The sequence below is a fragment of the Canis lupus genome, chromosome 14 (genome assembly GCF_048164855.1).
Source record: "Canis lupus baileyi chromosome 14, mCanLup2.hap1, whole genome shotgun sequence".
NCBI classification, from domain to species: Eukaryota; Metazoa; Chordata; class Mammalia; order Carnivora; family Canidae; genus Canis; species Canis lupus.
The window spans coordinates 60695306-60715485 of record NC_132851.1 but is presented as its reverse complement, the minus strand read 5'-3'; the positions used below and the strand labels follow the sequence as shown (position 1 = coordinate 60715485).

Genomic DNA, 20180 nt, shown 5'->3' with positions numbered 1-20180 from the left:
CCAGCAGTGCAATTGCTGGGTCGTACAGCCCTAAGATTTCTGCGTCAAATAAAATCTTCCTTTAAAGTATTAAATAAATAAAATAGCCTTCCCCATCTCTAGGTCTTTGTGATGCCCACCTCCTTTCTTCCTCCCACTCTTAGACACACCAAGCCTGCTCATCCCTGAGGGCAGTACAGAATACTTTGAAAATCACTGATCTTTCAGGTTTTTTACTACATTTAGAAGTTCTTGATTCACCAACACAGTAATCCTGCATGAACAAGGAAACCCCCTTTACGAATTCTTCTCCGTGTGATCTCCTTCTACATAATTTTCCTTTACACAGACAATTTCAAGATTCTATATATTTCACAGGGATAAGTAGAAAAACAGGAAACTGGGCTTTGGGAAAGAATAGGGAGGTAAAGAGAGTAGTACTAGAGAGAATTTGCTTGTAATGGAAGCTTGTGGGAGAGAAAAGCTTCTGTGTGGGGAAGATCCTCAAAAATGCTAAAAGGGACTGACCAGACCAGGTCAAAAGCAGGAGTGGTGGGGCAAGGGGAGAGTCTAACAGCATGACATTGAATTAGATAGATCTAGATAGTGTATGGGCAGAGGGTGGAGAAACAAACCAGTGTGCACATAAGTGTTTGTGAAGCAGGGAAGATCACACTTTGTGTCAAAGATCACAGTAAGCTACAGTATACAAGAGCAAACAAGTAAGTCATTAAGTAAGAATGGTTGGAATGTCTGATACAGATGGAAAATGCCTCCTAGTATCCATATTATCCAAAACAAATCAAAATAAATTTCTACACATTGCATTGAAATTATAGAAGAAAGAATCTGAAGAGTTTTTAACGAGGAATTAAAAGATTGGCAATTAATTATAAATATCAATTACTATTATTAATAAAAATAAAGCATGAAAATTCCAATTAGCTGCTGTGCTCCTTTTAATTTTAGAGGATGTAAAATATTTTTAAGGGCTTTTGTACACTCACTTGTCTCATTAATATTTTAAACTCTATTTGCCATAAGGCCAACAATGGCAAATTCTCCCACCAGAGAGATTTTTCAGGAGCATAATCCCAGTAGTTGGGAGAAATACAATCTTCATCTCTTTTTTTAAAAAAAGATTTTATTTATTTATTCATGAGAGACACAGAGAGAGAGAGAGAGAGGCAGAGACACAGGCAGAGGGAGAAGCAGGCTCCATGCAGGGAGCTGGATGCAAGACTCGATCCCAGGACCCTGGGATTATGACCTGAGCCAAAGGCAGATGCTCAACCACTGAGCCACCCAGGTGCGCCAAGAAATGCAATCTCAATCTCTTTTAAAAGATACAGTTGAACATCACAAACCTTACTCTTAAATTTTTTGCAGAAATAAAGACCCAAGGCAATGGATTGCTACTTTTGGTACAACTATAACACCACCTGCAGTGCAGCGAAGTCTGGGGAAAATTATCCTTCATGAAAACTACCACAGAGAAACAAATGAAAATGACATTGCTTTGGCTCAGCTTACTACTCGAGTTGAGTTTTCAAATATAGTCCAGAGAGTTTGCCTCCCAGATTCATCTATAAAGTTGCCACCTAAAACAAGTGTATTTGTCACAGGTTTCGGATCCATTGTAGATGATGGTGAGTAGTTCAAACTAATATACTTAGTACACATTTATCTTGAACTCTAAGGAGCTGTCCTAGGAATCCCTTTTCATACTTTTCGTAAAAATAATGTTGATGCTTCCAATGTGTATGGCCTAGAGCAGAACAGGATGGTATGGTTAGAAAGTAAAAGGAATCGGGTCCTTTTCCTTGAGTTCACAATTAATTGGAGCAGCAGTGAAAAAGAGGAAAGGCTAATAGAGAAGAGAAGAAAGGACAATTTTAGGTGCTACAAGAAGGGCCAAAATACTACTACGGAACTACAAGGGAGTAGTCTAAATTGTGTTTCCCAGAGGTTGAAACTCCTAGTTAGCATATACTTCAGATCACAATCTTAATGATAGCTTTTTAAAGATTTTATTTATGTATGTATTTATTTATGTATTTATGTATTTATTTATGGAGAGAGAGAGAGCATATGGGCAAAGGAGTAGTGGGGGAGAGGCAGAAGGAAAAGGCGAGGGAGAGAATCTTGAGCAAAGTCCACACTGAACGCAGAGCCTGACATGTGGCTCAATCTCACAACCCTGAGACCATGACCTGAGCTGAAACCAAGAGTCAGACCCTTAACTGACTGAGCCACTTAGGTGCCCCAATGATAGAGCTTTTTTCTTTCTTTTTTCTTTCTTTCTTTCTTTCTTTCTTTCTTTCTTTCTTTCTTTCTTTCTTTCTTTCTTCTTTCTTTCTTTCTTTCTTTTTCTTTCTTTCTTCTTCTCTTTCTTTCTTTCTCTCTTTCTCTTTCTTTCCTTTCTTTCTTTCTTCTTTCTGTCTAAATTCTTCCTCATTTTAATGAGGATTTCTGATGATTATAAGCATAAAGTGTGTTGTGAATGTTTTGAGAGTTTTCATTTTGGTTAGTTAATTTAAAATATATTTCTTTTCATCTGTCTCATCTCATGGGTGTTGAAAGATACCAGTTCTATAAATCGGAGACCAGAACTTAAGATTTCTAGGTATTAGCTCATTCCACACTGAAGAGAGAGATCAATTGTTTTAAAGTGGGAAATAAGAAATGTTTAAGGTTCTATCAAAAATCATCCTGAAGAAAGTAAGAGACAAATGCTAATGGATTTTACTTATTTATTTGTAAGTGAGCACAAGCAGGAGGAGGGGCAGAGGGAGAAGCAGACTCCCTGCTGAACGGGGAGCACAATGGGGGGGGGCGGGGATGGATCCCAGGACTCTGGGATCATGACCTGAGCTGAAGGCAGATGCTTAACCAACTGAGCCATCCAGGAACCCCTGGCTTTTTTTTTTTTTCTTGACAGAGCTCTATTATATGTAAAATTTCCCAAAAGCCTCATCTCCAACTGGACTTCATCAGATGTTGTTACAAGTCTCCTTTCGTGTTCTCTGCCTTCATCACTAATTTAGGACTATTCACCAACAGCTTCAATCTGGAGTCCTAAGCTACTTCCTTTCCTTCATGTAACCTCCAACCTTTCTCCATACTGGCATGAGATTGCTAACATATCTTGGGCATTGGTTCTGTTCCCATGCTTCAAGACACCCCTAAATAACGTACTATAACATAGAATAGGGCAAACAGCACTGTGCAGCTCATGAATATCTGCTTGAATATCTGCTTGAATATCTTTCAGAAAATAAATGTACTTCCCTGAGACTTAATTTCCTTATACAGAAAAGGGTAGCAATTGGTCAAGATCAGTATGGCGAACCCTCTTCTCATGAAAAAAAAAGAAGTGCATCCACGAACACTATTACATATAGTTTTGTAGGGGTTCTAATAACTTGAAGATTCACAAATATGATATAATATTGGAATGTGCATGTGTATAGCTCCTTGCATTTAGACATTTATGAAACAACATAAATCAGGCAATAATTCATTATAATTAATGTTAATAATCTTTTGTTTTTGTTCCTAGGAATATGCAATATATGTGTTTTACATGTTTTAGATACAGTTATATTCAAAGAACACATTTTCTGTTTGTATGTGTATGTTTGTTTGTGTAATAGGACCCACACAAAATAAACTTCGGCAAGCCAGGGTTGAAACCATAAGCACCGATGTGTGTAATAGAAAGGATGTGTACGATGGCCTGATAACTTCAGGAATGCTATGTGCTGGATTCATGGAAGGAAAAGTAGATGCATGTAAGGTAAGTCCAAAGCCAACGTCAAAATTTTGAAAGGAAAATTTCCATTAGCTATTTCTAAACTTGGCATGTATTTCCTCTGGGAGAGGAAAAAAAAAGTCATCTCTTTCACCAAGAATTCAGTTTATTTAATAATCATAATATTAAAAAGTTCTTGTATCGAGTGTTTACTGGGTACCAAGCCAAGAGCTTAGCATTTTTTATATATTGTTTTATTTAATATGGTGAAATCGAAGAGGTACTATTATTATGCCTATTTTGCAAATTAAGAGATTAAAGTCTAATTGCTCCCTATTTCTGGTTCAAACAATTACTGTTCTATTCTATTTTTTTTCTTAAACAAAATTGGAAACAAAAGACAGAGAAATCTCTCCTCTGAAGACCATTTATTCGGCTTTGGCATCATCTCTCGTGCATCTTGTTTTCATTCCCTGGCCTACAAGTCTCTCTCTTGATCCCTCTCTCTCTACAATGATCTTGATACTTGAAACAGCTTTCCTCTCCATCCCAAGCCTGTAGTACTAATGTCAATCCCACGATTGAAATCTTGGATTTTTAGTTCCTAGTTTCCTAACCCCCAGTGATCTTCACTTCTCAGTCATCATTTCTAGAGTCACATCTTGAGCCTTGTCACCCAAAATTGTTCCATGTCCAAAAATACTAATTCCCCAAATCTTCCTATTTAACAACTATCTTCAATCCTTCTGGCCTGCATTTTAAGCTATTCCTGCTCCTTAGGCCACGCTCTTTATGTTGCACCTCAACCTACCAGTCCTCATTCCCCAACATACACAGCCACACATATGTATATAGTGTCCTTTCTTTGTTTTATTTTGTCCTTTAGCTTTTATCACCATCCAGTATATAATCTATTTTATTTAGATGGTTTATTTTCTGTCTCTCCCACTAAACCAGAATATAAACTTCATGAAGGCACAGGTTTGGGGGGTCTATTTGATTTACTACTATATTACCAACACCTAACACAGTGCCTGGCACAAATATTTGTTGGCTGAATAAAATGTCACTTTTCTTCGACTTCATAAAGATATATAGACCATTGCTTCTCTGCTTTATCACATTCCATTCATTCTTTCTTCCACTGTCAACTTGACCAACTTAGATTTCACTATTAATCATTCTCTGAACACTTGCTAATATCCCAAGTTCTCTTCTTGATCTCTCTTTTCAGTGTTTCTGTCTGACAAAATCCCAAAGCTGGAAGAACTCAATTACTTAATCTCTCTTTCTCTCTCTCTCTCTGCCTGTACTTATGAAGTCATATGCTCCTGGAAAAATTATAACAGAACACATTGGTACCACTATACGTTCTGGATAACAAAAGTGACAATCTTATTTTTGTGTTTTTTTTCCAAATCCACCTTCCTCTGAATTTTCCCTACACTTTCCACTTTCCTTAACTTTTGGGATTTTTTCTACCATTTTTTTAAATTTTTTATTTATTTATGACAGTCACACAGAGACAGAGAGAGAGGCAGAGACACAGGCAGAGGGAGAGGGAGAAGCAGCCTCCATGCACCTGGAGCCTGACGTGGGATTCAATCCCGGGTCTCCAGGATCGCGCCCTGGGCCAAAGGCAGGCGCCAAACCGCTGCGCCACCCAGGGATCCCTTTTTTCTACCTTTTTATTCTCAACTGATTATTTGTTTTCCAGTTTTCAAGGAAAAATAGAAGTCATAAGTAGAGGATTTTCTCATCTTCCCAGCACCAAGCGGCAGACCTGTCTTCATCTGAACCCCTTTGCTCCACCTTCAGCTTAGGTCATAACAGGAAAGTGACCTCTTCTCAGAGGCTGATCCCTTCTCTGCTCATTTTCTTCTTGGCCTTTTGGGGAAGTTTACATTAGCATTGTTTCCTCTCTTTTCATAGTCAAGATTTCTCTTGCAACTAGATCCTTTTCTATTCAGCTCTCTTTTTTAGTTTTTTTTTATTTATTTATTTTAAAAAATACTTTATTTTTTCATAGAGAGAGACACACACACACAGGGAGGGGCAGAGACATAGGTAGAGGGGGAAGCAGGCTCCCTGCGGGGAGCCCGATGTGGGACTCCAGGATCATTATCCAAGTCAAAGGCAGATGCTCCACTACCGAGCCACCCAGGCATCCTATTCAACTCTCTTAAGTTAAGGCAAAAAACAAACAAACAAACAAAAAAAAAAAACCCAACTTTTTCTTGACCCATAATGCCTTCAGCTAGCACCACATCTTATCTCTTGACTGTGAAATATTCGGGAAATGTTCATACTCACTGTCTCAATTTTCTCAGCTCCCTTCAAACCATTTCAGTATAGTTTCTGCTGAATCACTTCATCAAAATAGCTCTTCTTGAGGTTTCCACTGATCTACCAATGACCTTCAACAAATATCTTTTTGTTTTACTCTTTTTTTTTTCATCTCCTAGCACCTTCTAATAATGCTTACCACTCCCTCTTTCTTGTCTTCCTTGGCTTGTAATGATTTTCATCTTACATGTCTGTCTGCTTCTTCTCTCTTTACTTCCCTTGCAGGCTCATTCTCTTAATCCTTGCTATTAAATTTTGGTCTATTCTGCCCCTCTTTTTACTGTATACTTTCTCCCTAGAAGACCTGACTTTCTTCCTTAGCTTCATATGCCATCCTTTGACAGATGATTCATGAATTTATACTTCTAGTCCCAACCTCCCCTCTGATCTCCAGATTTACATATTCAGTTCCTACTTGACAACTCCCCTTGGATATTTCAAAGATATCTCAAATTCAAAGTGTCACACCTGTCACACACTCTTCTGCTCTCTGCCCCTTCAACCTTATCCTCTCTTTTTTTTGTCTCTATGAAAGGCATCGCCTTTCATTCTATTTAGCTAGAGACTAGAAGGCACTCTAGCATTCTTTCTCTACCCCTTACCCAATTGATTACCTAATCCCATGGATTTCACCTCCTTAAATATCTCTGTCATCTCTTGCTTCCCTTGTCCCACTTTATCTTCACCACCTCCACCTCCCGCCATCCAGAGAAATTAGTCATCCAGCTAGTTTCCTTATATTTACCTTTATACTCCTTTCCTGCATTAGTCATATGAAAGCCACAATGATTTCTAACAAGATACTAATCTGATATCCTGTTAAACTCCTTCTTAAAAAACTTTAGTGGCTTACCTTCAGTCTTAAGATAGAAAATATAACTTCTAAGAAGGACCCACATGGTTCCTCAAGGACTAGTTCTCCTGACCTCTCCATTCTCATCACACAGTACTTGCCCCCTTGCTGTCTTCTCTTCAGTCCTGCTTTTGTTTCCCCCAGACTTTTGTGTATGCCAGGCTCCTACATGCCAAAGAGCATTTGCAATGCTGTTCCCTCTGTTTAGAACATCTTATATCTCCACCTTCCTTTTCATGCTTAAATCCTTTAGATATTAGCTCAATTACATCTCATCAGGAGATGAAATATGTGGGCTTGTTTAATATTCTTTTTATAACCTAAACTTCAAGTTTATGAGTATAGGGAACATTTACTTTTGGTCATGATGAATCCTGAATGCCCATCAGGATGCCTGGGACACAGCTGGAACTCAATAAATACTTGATAAAAGTAGTTGGTAAAAGGATAAATGAGTGAGGTGGAAGAGGCACAGAGAGGTTAATTATCTTACCGTAAGTCACACAGCCAGTAATTAACAGAGCTAGTCTTGAAACTTAGCAGTTCAATTACCAAGACCATACTTTCAACCACTACATGTATATCTGTTTATTTACTTAATTGTCCTTGTTCCAAAACAGATTTAAGAGGGCTTATATGAAATCCAACAAGCAAACATAAATTAGAATTAGGTGTATGAAAGACAAGAAGACCAAGAATTGGTCTATAATATAGAGTCTAACTTTACTCAGAGATCATCAAAGCTTTCCACCTATGCTCATGGATACTAACTTTTATATATATGTACTTACTAAATCATGCATAAGTTATCTAATCAAACTAGAAAAAAATCCAAAGATATTGAACCAGAAATAGTGTAACCATTCCTTATGAATGAGGTTTAGCCTTTCTAGAAAACAATGCACTTTAATGTCTTGGACAAAATTTTAACTCAATTCAGAGAAACACATCATATAATTTATTTCTAGTCTGGCTGCCTGTTCCATGTACCAATTTCCTTTTTTTTTTTTTCCTCTATGGAAGGGAGATATTGCAGTGACTTTCTTCCTGAATTAAAAATTGGATTTAATAATTTTAAATGTATTTTTGTTTTTTCTCAAGGGTGATTCTGGTGGACCACTGGTTTATGATAATCATGACATCTGGTACTTAGTTGGTATAGTAAGTTGGGGACAGTCATGTGCTCTGCCCAAAAAACCTGGGGTCTACACGAGAGTGACTCAGTATCGAGAATGGATTGCTTCAAAGACTGGCATCTAGTGTGAATTGTCCATGAATTATATCCATGGCACACGAAGCTGAAGTCCCTGCATGTTGTGTATTATTTATAGTCATGTGGTTTGGATCAGGTTTTTTTTCTGGATGTCAAGAAATCCTCTGACTCAGACTAATTTAATATCACAAGGTGGTCTTTGCATAGAGAACTCTTTCTACCCTGAGGGAGGAAGACACAGCAAATGGCAATTGAACCAACTCTTCACTCTTCACAAGGGAAACTGATGCTTATTAATAAGATGAGTATTTACAAATCTTTTCCTCTGATGGAAGATAAGAAACATCATTTTTTCACAGAATATGAAGAGCTCCCAGGGCTGCCAAAAACTTAATATATAATAACCTGGAGCATTTGTAACTCTTGTAGCAAAACATCATTCCCCGAGAATTCAGAGCTTCAACATTCTAAAACTAATGGCTGGACATTCAATGGCTAGAATGGAGAAGTATGGACTTACAATATAACTTGAACTCCAACCTGGGTTTGTAAATAATAATACAAAGGATTATCATTAACAAGAAGAGTTGCCATTTAAAACATGTTTGAGTGTATCTGAATGTATTGTTAATATTGTTATACACATAAGCACTAGCTTCAGGATGCATGTTGTATTGCTAAGAAGCATTTTTGATTCATTGTTTAACAGCATCTTGCTGTTCATATATCTGTTGAAGTTGGACCAGGAAGAAGACAAAGGAAGAATCTTGGGAGCATTTTTCCATGTGGACAAAGAATATAAAAAGAACTAATGGGACATAGGCACACAAAGTTGTTTCCAAAAGATTAATAGGGAGAATACTCCTTAGATTTTTGGTGGAATGAGCTGTCCAATTATTTATTTAGAAATATTTACATCAGCATATTGTAACTGGTGCTTTTGTAAGTCTTCAGCTCTCTGACAGGTCAGATATCTATCAGGTTGGGAGAATTGATTTGTATAAGCACTTAGAACAGTACCTCATGTATATTGAGCACTGTGTGGATGTTTCTTGTGTATGGAGGAAAGGAATGCCTCCATGAGCTTTAAGATAAACTAAGTTAATTTGTCAAATGAGTGAATGACTTTGGGGCTTAAATAGAGCCCAGAGTCTAGTGATAGAGACACAGGCTTTGGGGCAGCCCCGGTGGCGCAGCGGTTTAGTGCTGCCTGCAGCCCAGGGCGTGATCCTGGAGACCCAGGATTGAGTCCCGGGTCGGGCTCCCTGCATGGAGCCTGCTTCTCCCTCTGCCTGTGTCTCTGCCCCCCTCTCTCTCTGTCTCTGTCTCTATGAATAAATAAATAAAATCTTTAAAAAAAAAAAAAAGAGAGAGACACAGGCTTTGGAACCACCTGCCCAAGCTTAAATGTTGGCTCTGCCACATATGAACTGTGTGTCCTGGCACCAGTTTCCTAACATCTCTGTGCATCAGCACTTTCATCTCTACAATAGAAATAAAAATACTATCTACCTCATATGGTTGTTATGAGGATTAAATGCATTAATAGAAGCAAAGCACTTGGAATAGTGTCTGCACACAGTATCTCAATAGGGACTACCTACTATTAATTATTATTAATGTGCCTTGGACTCAATGAAACAATATGCTTTTAAAAAGCTATCCTTTAAAATCATGTATTTGATGTCAGAATGCTTAAATTACACTGTAAAAAAAACCCTAAGTAAAATACTCGATTTTTAAAATCATTTTTGATATCTCCGTATATTTGCGACTATGTCTGTCATAGACACAGTTGCATGGTACATGGTCGGCTGTCACCAGGGTTATGACTAGAAATGCAGCAGTATTCATCCTTAGGGCTCAGATGTGAGACCACAAGTACTAGATTTGTTCTGATTTATCAGAGAAAGATCTAGCCTTTCTGTTTCTTTAGTGACAAAGTTTTGTTAATTTTTATGTATATGTGTTTATCTGTAATATATGTAAGCAAGATAAATCTAACTTTAAAGTTTTCCTAGTTATTATTTACATCTTGATATTAAAATACAATAAACACAAAAGATCATCCTTGTACACTTTCCTTTTAAAAAGAAAATGTCACCAAATTTCTGAATTGATGACAATTAATAATTAAATATCAGTAGAAGAGCAGAGTAAAAACTTAAATGTTTATAGTTTCTTCTATATGCAGAGAAACACCCAAAGCTTTCTAGAGAATATTTAGTAAATTTAAGAAATACTTGATTCAAGACTGACCTTTTTATATTAAAGCTAAACAAAATCTTTGTTAAAAACAGGAAAACAAATCTGTATATAAAATAAATAAATTTCTACTGTGTAAGTTCTATAACAATGAATATATGCTTTTGTGTAGCTATATTTACATTTCATAAGATTGATAGCTTTTTTGCATGTATCTGTGAAACTGTACACTGACTTAGATAATCAATGCTCAATTCAATTCAAGATATTTTAATGCAAATGAGAGGAATAAGTACAAAAGGCCATTAAGTAAATCTGAGAAATGGAAAATAGATTTTTAAAACAGGATATACATGCCCTATTTTTAGCTTGCTATCTGACCTATTGAGTGTTGTTATAGGAATCATGCAATACCTTTTACCTCATGTTTTCCATCTATCAAATGAGACATTAAATGATCTACCTCATGGCATTGTTGTGAGGCTTTCCTGTTGAGTAAGTTGAAAAGTTGAAGAATGTTTAAAGCCTGCAAAAAAATGCAAAATGTATTATTGTAAACTGTTATCAGTACAGACGATGCTGCAAATACATGGATTGTAAAAAAAGTGAGGTTTTTTTTACAGTATTGACATTTTTATTTTTCAATAGTATTGCCTTATGAATTTTGCAAAAATATTGTGGTTTTTAAAAAAGCAAACCTGCTTTTGCCTCGTGTTGTCAATGTTATAGTAATATTCATGTCTTAAAAAAAAAACAAAAAAACTACAATTTGTTTGATGCATTGTTTGAAAGACAGGTCAAATCTATTAAACTGACAGTAAACAATACAGCACAAAATCCCTGTAGAATCCTGATGGAATTTGGGGTGCCATGAAAACTAAAGGGTTAGTTTTAGTGCTAGAACAAGATTGGACCAAAATTTTTGCAATATTTAACCATCTCTCAGTAAAAATCGTAGTTCGACAACAATAAGAACAAAAATATATTAATGGGAATCTACCCTTTTCAACTGAATAAATCTGTCACGTTGTTAATATGTTTGTTTTGGGGGGCTCTGTGTTTAAGGCATTCCTTCATGTAATAATGAAAACGAAAAATAACCCTCGGCCAGTCCAGTGTTCTTCCCACTACTCTCATCTGAGTTATGCAGGTGTCACCAGCCAGGAATATTGCAGTTCTAGAAGTCACTGGAATTAGATTGTTGTAATCAGTGTTTCTCCATGCAAAAACAAAGCAAAACAAAACAACAGTGAGATAAGTTAAATTCACATGGTTTTCAGCAAAGCATCATTGGATGAAAACAGTTTTACAACTAGGATAAACAACACCACTTAAAAGTATACCCAACTAGGGATCCCTGGGTGGCGCAGCGGTTTAGTGCCTACCTTTGGCCCAGGGCGCGATCCTGGAGACCCGGGATCGAATCCCACGTCGGGCTCCCGGTGCATGGAGCCTGCTTCTCCCTCTGCCTATGTCTCTGCCTCTCTCTCTCTTTCTCTCTGTGACTATCATAAAGAAATAAAAATTAAAAAAAAAAAAAAGTATACCCAACTATACCTAAAGAAATGAGGGTAATTTTTATGCGGCAAAGCTCCAGAGCTGGTTAATTGACAGTAATTTAAACCTTTAATATGGTAGAAATTAATATTCTATACTATTTTTAAGTGAGGAGTAGCAAAAGATTTTGAACTCTACTAAACAACAAATGTCTATTTTTCTCTTTCCTCTTTTTACTGCCTCAAAAAATCTGTTTTATAAACAGATAAAGCTACAGAAAGCCCACGAAAATGTAGTATATTAAAAACTTTGATTAAGCTGTTTTTGTACATACCTACAATAAATATTCTTTTACAGGTTTCAATATTTTCTTTGTCTTTAAGTTTTAATTGTAGCTAATAAGAATGAGAGTAATGCAATCATATCATACAATTAAAAACAAATAAAACTTTATTTCCTACTGCCTTCAATCTCTGCAATGAGACATTGACCTATCTACCTCATGATATTTATGAAACTTCCCTGTTGAATAATAACATCCAAAAGTCAGAACATGTTTAAAGCTTGTTTGAAAAGTGCAAAATATATTGCTAGGTACTGATCACACAACTGATGACAAACTTGCACTAAGATTGTCATCATGTTTTTATATTGTGTTACCGTTTTCATTTATCCATACTATCGCTTTGCATAGTTTGCAAATACTATTGTTTTGTTGAAATTATATTTAGCATTTTCTTGAAAAGAAATAGCATATAATGCCACTCATATACATTATTTTTAATATTAATTTATTGCAAAAAGAAAAATAGGCAAATGAAATGGTTTTTCACTTAATAGCTTTATAATCCAGGGACACCTGGGAGGCTCAGTCAGTTAAGCATCTGACTCTTGATTTCAGCTCAGGTCATGATCTCAGGGTCATGAGATCAAGCTCCCCATTGGACTCTGTGCTCAAATATTTAAAATTACTTTTAAAAGTTATTATACAGTTGACCATGGAAAATATCAAAAGTAGTCCAAAGTAAGCATTTAACAAAGTATATTTTTAAAACTCTGCTTTGTAACATCTTAGTCTATATTCTGGATTATTAAAAGTTCTGTAAGTAACAAAGCTATGCAATAAAGAGAATGCGAAGCAGTTGTCATAGCTTTCCTGTGAAGTTCTATTTTTATACACTTTGTTCTATTGTCAGAATCTATGTCCCACCTTTTATTTTAAAATGTGGTTTCATAGAAAAGGAAATCATCCTGTTAGATTTTCTTCTCTTTCTACTCCCAGACTTAGGTGTTCTCTGTAAAAGATGTTCAGATGCCCACTTTTCAAATATTTCCAGAGAGAAATTTCATAAATGCATGAGACTGCCTTCTTAATGGTTTTAATAACCACTTTCTTTCTTTTTTTTTTTTTAAAGATTTTATTTATTTATTCATGGGAGACACACAGAGAGAGTCAAGACAGAGGCAGAGGGAGAAGCAGACTCCCTTTTGGGAGCCTGATGCAGAACTCGATCCCAGCACCCCAGGATCATGACCTGAGCCAAAGACCTGAGCCAAAGATGCTTAATCACTTGAGCTACCCAAGCATCCCTAATAACCACTTCTCATCATCTGTATAATCGACCAAAAAGAAGAGGTTATAAAGCAACCAAAATAGTTTTGAGGGGTCTTAGGAAATGCAATCCAGGAGACAGAGTGGACAGAAACTGAAAATGTGCTCCGGATTGTAAGCAGGCGAATGCAGTTACAAAGGCAAAAACCACAAGGTTACATAACTTGTTTTGAAGGAATTATGCTTGGTGCTGGCAGAGCTAAATTATGTAACACATTTATTGACTATTTAGCTAAGAGGTGTTACAAAATCTCTATTTTGGTCCAAAGTAGAAAGATGTGTTCCAGAGGGTGGGCCAGGAGCAATTGACAAGTTGCAGCTGACAAAAGTAAAAAGTCCATGGTGTTACCAAAATTGAAAGAGGAGGCAAGCATAGGCCTGCCTCCTGAGTGTCTTCCTGACCCTATTTCAAAGAACTCTCAGTGATGCTTACTTCACCTTTGAAATCTTTCACAGTATTCAAAACAAGCACCTTTTGCTAAACCTCAAACAAATATTTTCCTGTTTAGATCTATGTGGAGACTACTGAATTTTGGGGATAAGTGTTCAATCCATTAGTGTTTGTCCTACAAGAGATAATTCTTAGGGAAAGAGCATTAGGAAGTTGAATGAACAGGCTGAGATGCCATGAAGAAAAGGAGAATTTAAACATCAATAGAATCTGAAAGTAAAAGAGAAGCTTTTGGAAAGACAAATATTAAGCAACAGCTACTTGATAAAAGTTTCAGAGAAAAGTGAATAATAATAATAATAATAATAATAGTTGGACTCAAGGACTAAAGGCCCTTTTTTTTTTTTTTTTTTTTTTTTTTTTGCTTCTGAAATATTTTATTGGCTGTGTACAAGTGATTGCATATCATTGTCTGAACCAGCAGGAAGTCAACTATTAAACATACAGTTTTCCAAGTGAAAGGCAATTTAATTTTACCAGGAACCAATGTCATCTTATATCCCAAGTCTCCAACCAACTTTCCAGTCCCTTCACCAGGTGTCTTAAAATCTGATTATTCTGAATTACTAAACCCATGTTAGTTTACACTAAGATTCTGTGGTTATGCTACATATTCTTGTTCCCCTTTGTTGAGGGAAGCCTAAGCTTATGTTAATAACTTGCTCAAGGGTTATAAAGTGATACAGGTAAGAACAGATTAACACATTTTAACTGCAGAGTCAGGGATTATAGCTATAATGATCTGACTTTTAAGAATCTTTTTTTGTTGTTTTGTCTTTTAACAGATTTATCAGCAGGTTGCAGGGGAACATGGCCTTGAGGACTAAAATAGTAATAATAGTTGGACTACCAAAAAAAAGTATTTTTTAAAGTAAAAGAAATGGATGATTGATATATCCCCTTAAAAGAATACTACAGGAACATAATAACTAATACTTTTTGAGAAAGAGAGGGCACATAATTGTATCAGCTTAACTATTTCTATTTTTTTTTAACTATTTCTATTTTTAAAAATCTTCCAATCCTTATATATTCTGACATATAGTTTAAAAAGTTGACACACAGCATATATAAAATTATGTGTTTTTTCATCTGAGATTATATTATACATTTTTCAATGACTATGTGGTTTGATATAATCATCATTTTTTTAAATTGAAGTTCGATTTGCTAACATATAGTATAACACCCAATGCTCACCCCATCAAGTATCCCCCTGAGTGCCTGTCACCCAGTCACCCCATACCCCCATCACCTCCCCTTCCACAACCCTTTGTTTCCCAGAGTTAGGAGTCTCCCATGTTTTCTCACCCTCTCTGATATTTCCCACTCTTTTTCCCTCTTTTCCCTTATACTCTCTTTCACTATTTCTTACATTCCCCGTATGAGTGAAACTATATAATGTTTGTCCTTCTCTAACTGACTTACTTCACTCAGCATGATACCCTTCATTTCAATCCACGTTGAAACAAATGGTGGGTATTTGTCGTTTCTGATGACTAATATTCCATTGTATACATAGACCACATCTTCTTTATCCATTCATCTTTCGATGGACACCGAGGCTCCTTCCACAGCTTGGCTATTGTGGACATTGCTGCTATGAACATTGGGGTGCAGGCATCCCAGTATTTCACTACATCAGTGTTTCACTACACTATCTTTGAGGTAAATACCCACAGTAGTGCAATTGCTGGGTTTAGGGTAGTTCTATTTTTAACTTTTGAGAAACCTCCACAGTTTTCCGCAGTGGCTGTACCAGTTCACATTCCCACCAACAGTGCAAGAGGGTTCCACTTTGTCCATATCTTCTCCAACATTTGTTGTTTCCTGTCTTGTTAATTTTCCCCATTCTCACTGGTGTGAGGTGGTATCTCATTGTGGTTTTGATTTGTATTTCCCTGATGGCAAGTGATGCAGAGCATTTTCTCATGTGCTTGTTGGCCATGTCTATGTCTTCCTCTGTGAGATTTCTGTTCATGTCTTTTGCCCATTTCATGATTGGATTGTTTCTTTGCTGTTCAGTTTAATAAGTTCTTTATAGATCTTGGATACTAGCCCTTTATCTGATAGGTCATTTGCAAATATCTTCTCCTATTTTGTAGGTTGTCTTTTAGTTTTGTTGACTGTTTCTTTTGCTGTGCAGAAGCTTTTTATCCTGATTAAGTCCCAATAGTTAATTTTTGTTTTTGTTTCCCTTGCCTTCATAGAGGTATTTTGCAAGAAGGTACTGTAGCCAAGTAAAAAGGTTGTTGCCTGTGTTCTCCTCTAGGATTTTGATTGATTCTTGTCTTACATTTAGATCTTTCATACATTTTGAGTTTGTCTTTGTGTATGGTGTAAGAGAATGGTCTAGTCTCTCATTCTTCTGCACATGGCTGTCCAATTTTCCCAACACCGTTTATTGAAGAGACTGTCCTTTTTCCAGTGGATAGTCTTTCCTGTTTTGTTGAATAGTAGTTGACCATAGAGTTAAGGGCCCATTTGTGCATTCTATATTCTGTTCCATTGATCTATGTGTCTGTTTTTGTGCCAGTACCACACTGTCTTGATGATCACAGCTTTGTAGTACAGCTTGAAATCTGGCATTGTGATGCCCCTGGCTTTGCTTTGCTTTTTCAATATTCCCCTGGCTATTTAGGGTCTTTTCTGATTCCACACAAATCTTAAGATTATTTGTTCCAAATCTGTGAAGAAAGTCCATAGTATTTTGATAGGGATTGCATTGAACATGTACATTGCCCTGGGTAGCATAGACATTTTCACAATATTAATTCTTCCAATCCATGAGCATGGAATATTTTTCCATCTCTGTGTCCTCCTCAATTTCTTTCAGAAGTGTTCTATAGTTTTTAGGGTATAGATCATTTACCTCTTTGGTTAGGCTTATTCCTAGGTACTTTTGCTTTTGGATGCAATTGTAAATGGGATTGACTCCTTAATTTCTCTTTCTTCAGTCTCATAGAAATGCCACTGATTTCTGGACATTGAGTTTTGTATCCTGCCACATTGCTGAATTGCTGTATGAGTTCTAGCAATGTTGGGGTGGAGTCTTTTGGGTTTTCTATATAGTTATCATGTCATCTGTGAAGAGGGAGAGTTTGACTTTTTCTTTGCCAATTTGAATGCCTTTTATTTCTTTTTGTTGTCTGATTGCTGAGGCTAGGACTCCTAGTACTATGTTGTAATCATCATTTTTTAATCGCTATCTTTGAATTGCCACATCAAATAGTTACTCTACAGAGACCTGGCCCAGAAAGACAGGTTTGCCTGCTATCAACTAAATTTTATACCAAGCTCATGAACTATAAACTAAGGCATCCTTCATGAACCCTCTAGTACTGAACCAAATGAAGAGCCCTGTAATCACCCATCCTTTCCACCTTTGTTTCTTTCTCCTTATGCCTGTGGCTTCTTCTACGTCTCCTCATATTGCTCTTTGTCTTCCCTCCTGGTTTAACATTTCTCTACTACCCTCTTTCTCAGTTGGTTCCACTGAGAACCAACTTGCTTCTTTTTATTAAAATATTCCCAGATCTTCAGCCTCTTCACAGAATGTCCCCCCACCATCTTACTGAAGTCTGAATGTCCCCATCTAACACGTCTCCTCACGGGCTGCCTCTCACGTGATTGCTTTTTTTCTCTAGAGTCAAAATTCTTCCAACATATAACTAAAAGCTTCCAAATACTTGTATAGTTTTCCAACAATTACTGCTACACACTAATATAAAAACATAGTATTTTTAGTACATAGGCTCATACTCTAGCTATACTGTATATTGCCCCTCCTAATCACTGCCAACCTCTTGATCACTACCCATATTTACTGAGGTACTGTTTGCTAAAATAACCCTCTCTAACTCTTGTCTTCATTGTGGTCAATTTCAACATCCAAGTGATGACCCACACTTTGCCTCAATTCCTTGAACTTATAAAACTAAATGACTCTAACTTCTATTCCACTTCCATCATTTTTTATCTGGATTTTTTGAAGAACCTCAAAATGATCTGCCTTCTTCAATCATGGTGTCCTCTAGTCCATTATCATGCACTTCTGTTTCAAATACTTATTTCTCCATCTTCTACAGAAGAGATACTTAATATACTTAATACAGTGTCCAAAACTTGGATAGAAAATAAATCTTAACTTTATTTTTATTAACTTTTAAAGAATTTGACTATTTCTTTCTATTATAAAATAGGCAAAAAAACCTCAAACAAAAATAAAAATAGTAACATAACCTATATCAATGACTTTGTTGCCAAAAGAGATACCTTTCTTTCATTTAAATTATTACATATGTATCAACATATGTTTAGTTTATGCTCATTACAACAAATTATGTTATTCAACATTGCTATATCCTGTGATTTACTATGTTTATAGAAAAGGATATTTATTACTCCATCACAAATTTTTAAAATTTCCAGTAACAATATTGTTATATGTTGGCTTCTTTAGAATTCTGTATATTCTATGTTATGCATCTAAAAAATAATATCATGAGAAGGGATCCATAGTCTTCACCAGACAACCAAAGATGCTCATGGCATAAAAAGAAATTAAGAACTCCTGACCTATGGGGTAAAAAAAAAAACTCCATTTCTTCATGCACAAAAACTTCATGATTCTTCTCTTCCTATTTTCCATTTTAATCTCTCATCTTGGTTTCTTCCCTTCAGTTTTTAAAAAGGTACTTCTAGTGCTTTAAATACACTGTAATGTTATATACACAAATGAATCCTTTTGCACAGATGTTTTCCCTTCTTATCATATTAGCAAGTTTGCTTTCTGAAACTATTGTACCAACTGACCATATCCTTGGAGTAAATGATGTTAAATTTTCATTAAAATTGACCAACAGTATTCATCATATAGTTTAAAAGATAGAAAACAATATTTCGGGATGGCTGTGTGACTCAGTGATTGAGTGTCTGCCTTTGGCTCAGGGTGTGATCCCAGGGTCCAGGGATTGAGTCCCCCATCAGGATTCATGCAAAGAGCCTGCTTCTCCTTCTGCCTATGTCTCTGCCTCTCTCTCTGTGTCTCTCATGAATAAATAAACAAAATCTTAAAAAAAAAGAAAAAATATTTTCTTTTAGAGTTGCAATTAAGCAGAAATTCTAAAATGGTCCTCCAAGATCTTCTGCCTTGAACTCATTGTGAATAAGATGAGGTACGTCCATGATGATGTTACATGGCAAAAGGAATTTGATAGATATGATTAAGGTTACTAACCAGTTAACCCTGAATTAATTTAAAAAGAGATTTACCAGGTAAGTCTAATCTAATCCTTCAGAAGTAGAGCATTTTCTCTTCCTGGTAGGAGAAATGTCAGAGATTGTAAATGTGAGAAGATGCACTAGTGCTATCTTGAAGATGGAAAGTACCATGCATCAAGGATTGCAGGTAGCCTCTAGAAGCAGGGCAGCCCCAGCTGACAGGCAGCAAAGAAATAAGGAACTTAGTCTTTCTGCAAGGAACTTAATTCTGCCAATGAACTGAATGAGCTGGGACATGATTTCTCACCATAGCCTCTACAAAGGAACCCAGCTAAGCTCACACCTTGCTTTCAGCCCTTGAGACAGTAAGCAGAGAACAAAGTTGAGCTTGCCTGGATTTCTGATGTGCAGAATAAAAATAGATAATAAGGGGTTGTTGTTTTAAGTGGCTTAGTTTATAGCATTTTGTTACACATTAATAGAAAAATTGACAAAGATATAAAACTTTATTAGCTAATTTGAACATTTTGTCCATATGTTCATTTATTGATTGTAATTATCATATGTTCCTGTTTTGGCAAAACTTTCAAAACAAAAGAGGGATGGAAATACGAGAATATAGATTGTCAAATTGACTAAAAGAAAGTAAGTACCCAATGTCAAAGTGTTTGCAGAGGTTCTGGTAGGTGTATTAGAAAACATCAAAATTTCTGGCCTCAAATCTTTCACTCTCTAACATTAGAGAGAAGTGGATTTATAGACCTGAGAATTAACAAAACTAAAACTAGATGCCGGCCTGAAGGGAAAGCATGGGTTAAGGGTTATTCAGATGGTGTGAAAGCCAGGCAAACCGAGGATATCCTCCTGGAGGAGTCATCTTAGAGTGTAGGTTTTCAAAGTCTATGGACTCTATTTAGACAGATTCTGGTTAAATTACTTGAATCTTACAGCCAGGCGGATTTTGAATTGAGAACGATGCTAGAAAGAAGGGAAAGGAAATTTTAGATGTGTAGGCAAAGACAAATGGGGAGAAAAGGACTGTATAGA

The 20180-nt window shown here is 36.3% G+C and overlaps 1 protein-coding gene and 1 long non-coding RNA gene across 3 annotated transcripts in view; one reads left to right on the top strand and one right to left on the bottom strand.

Moving 5' to 3' along the window:
• LOC140604156 (uncharacterized) overlaps positions 1-6706 on the bottom strand; it is a 78079-nt gene extending 71373 nt beyond the window's left edge. For both annotated transcript variants that reach the window (XR_012007183.1, XR_012007182.1), the window contains exon 1: positions 6047-6706. This is a non-coding gene — a long non-coding RNA (uncharacterized lncRNA). The remainder of the gene's footprint in view (positions 1-6046) is intronic.
• LOC140604155 (transmembrane protease serine 11F) overlaps positions 1-11709 on the top strand; it is a 93789-nt gene extending 82080 nt beyond the window's left edge. Inside the window, exons 9-11 of the mRNA XM_072775241.1 lie at positions 1369-1628; positions 3636-3778; positions 8034-11709. Of these exons, the coding sequence (XP_072631342.1) occupies positions 1369-1628; positions 3636-3778; positions 8034-8192 (562 nt within the window). The 3' untranslated portion in view covers positions 8193-11709. The remainder of the gene's footprint in view (positions 1-1368; positions 1629-3635; positions 3779-8033) is intronic.
• Positions 11710-20180: the final 8471 nt, after the last annotated feature.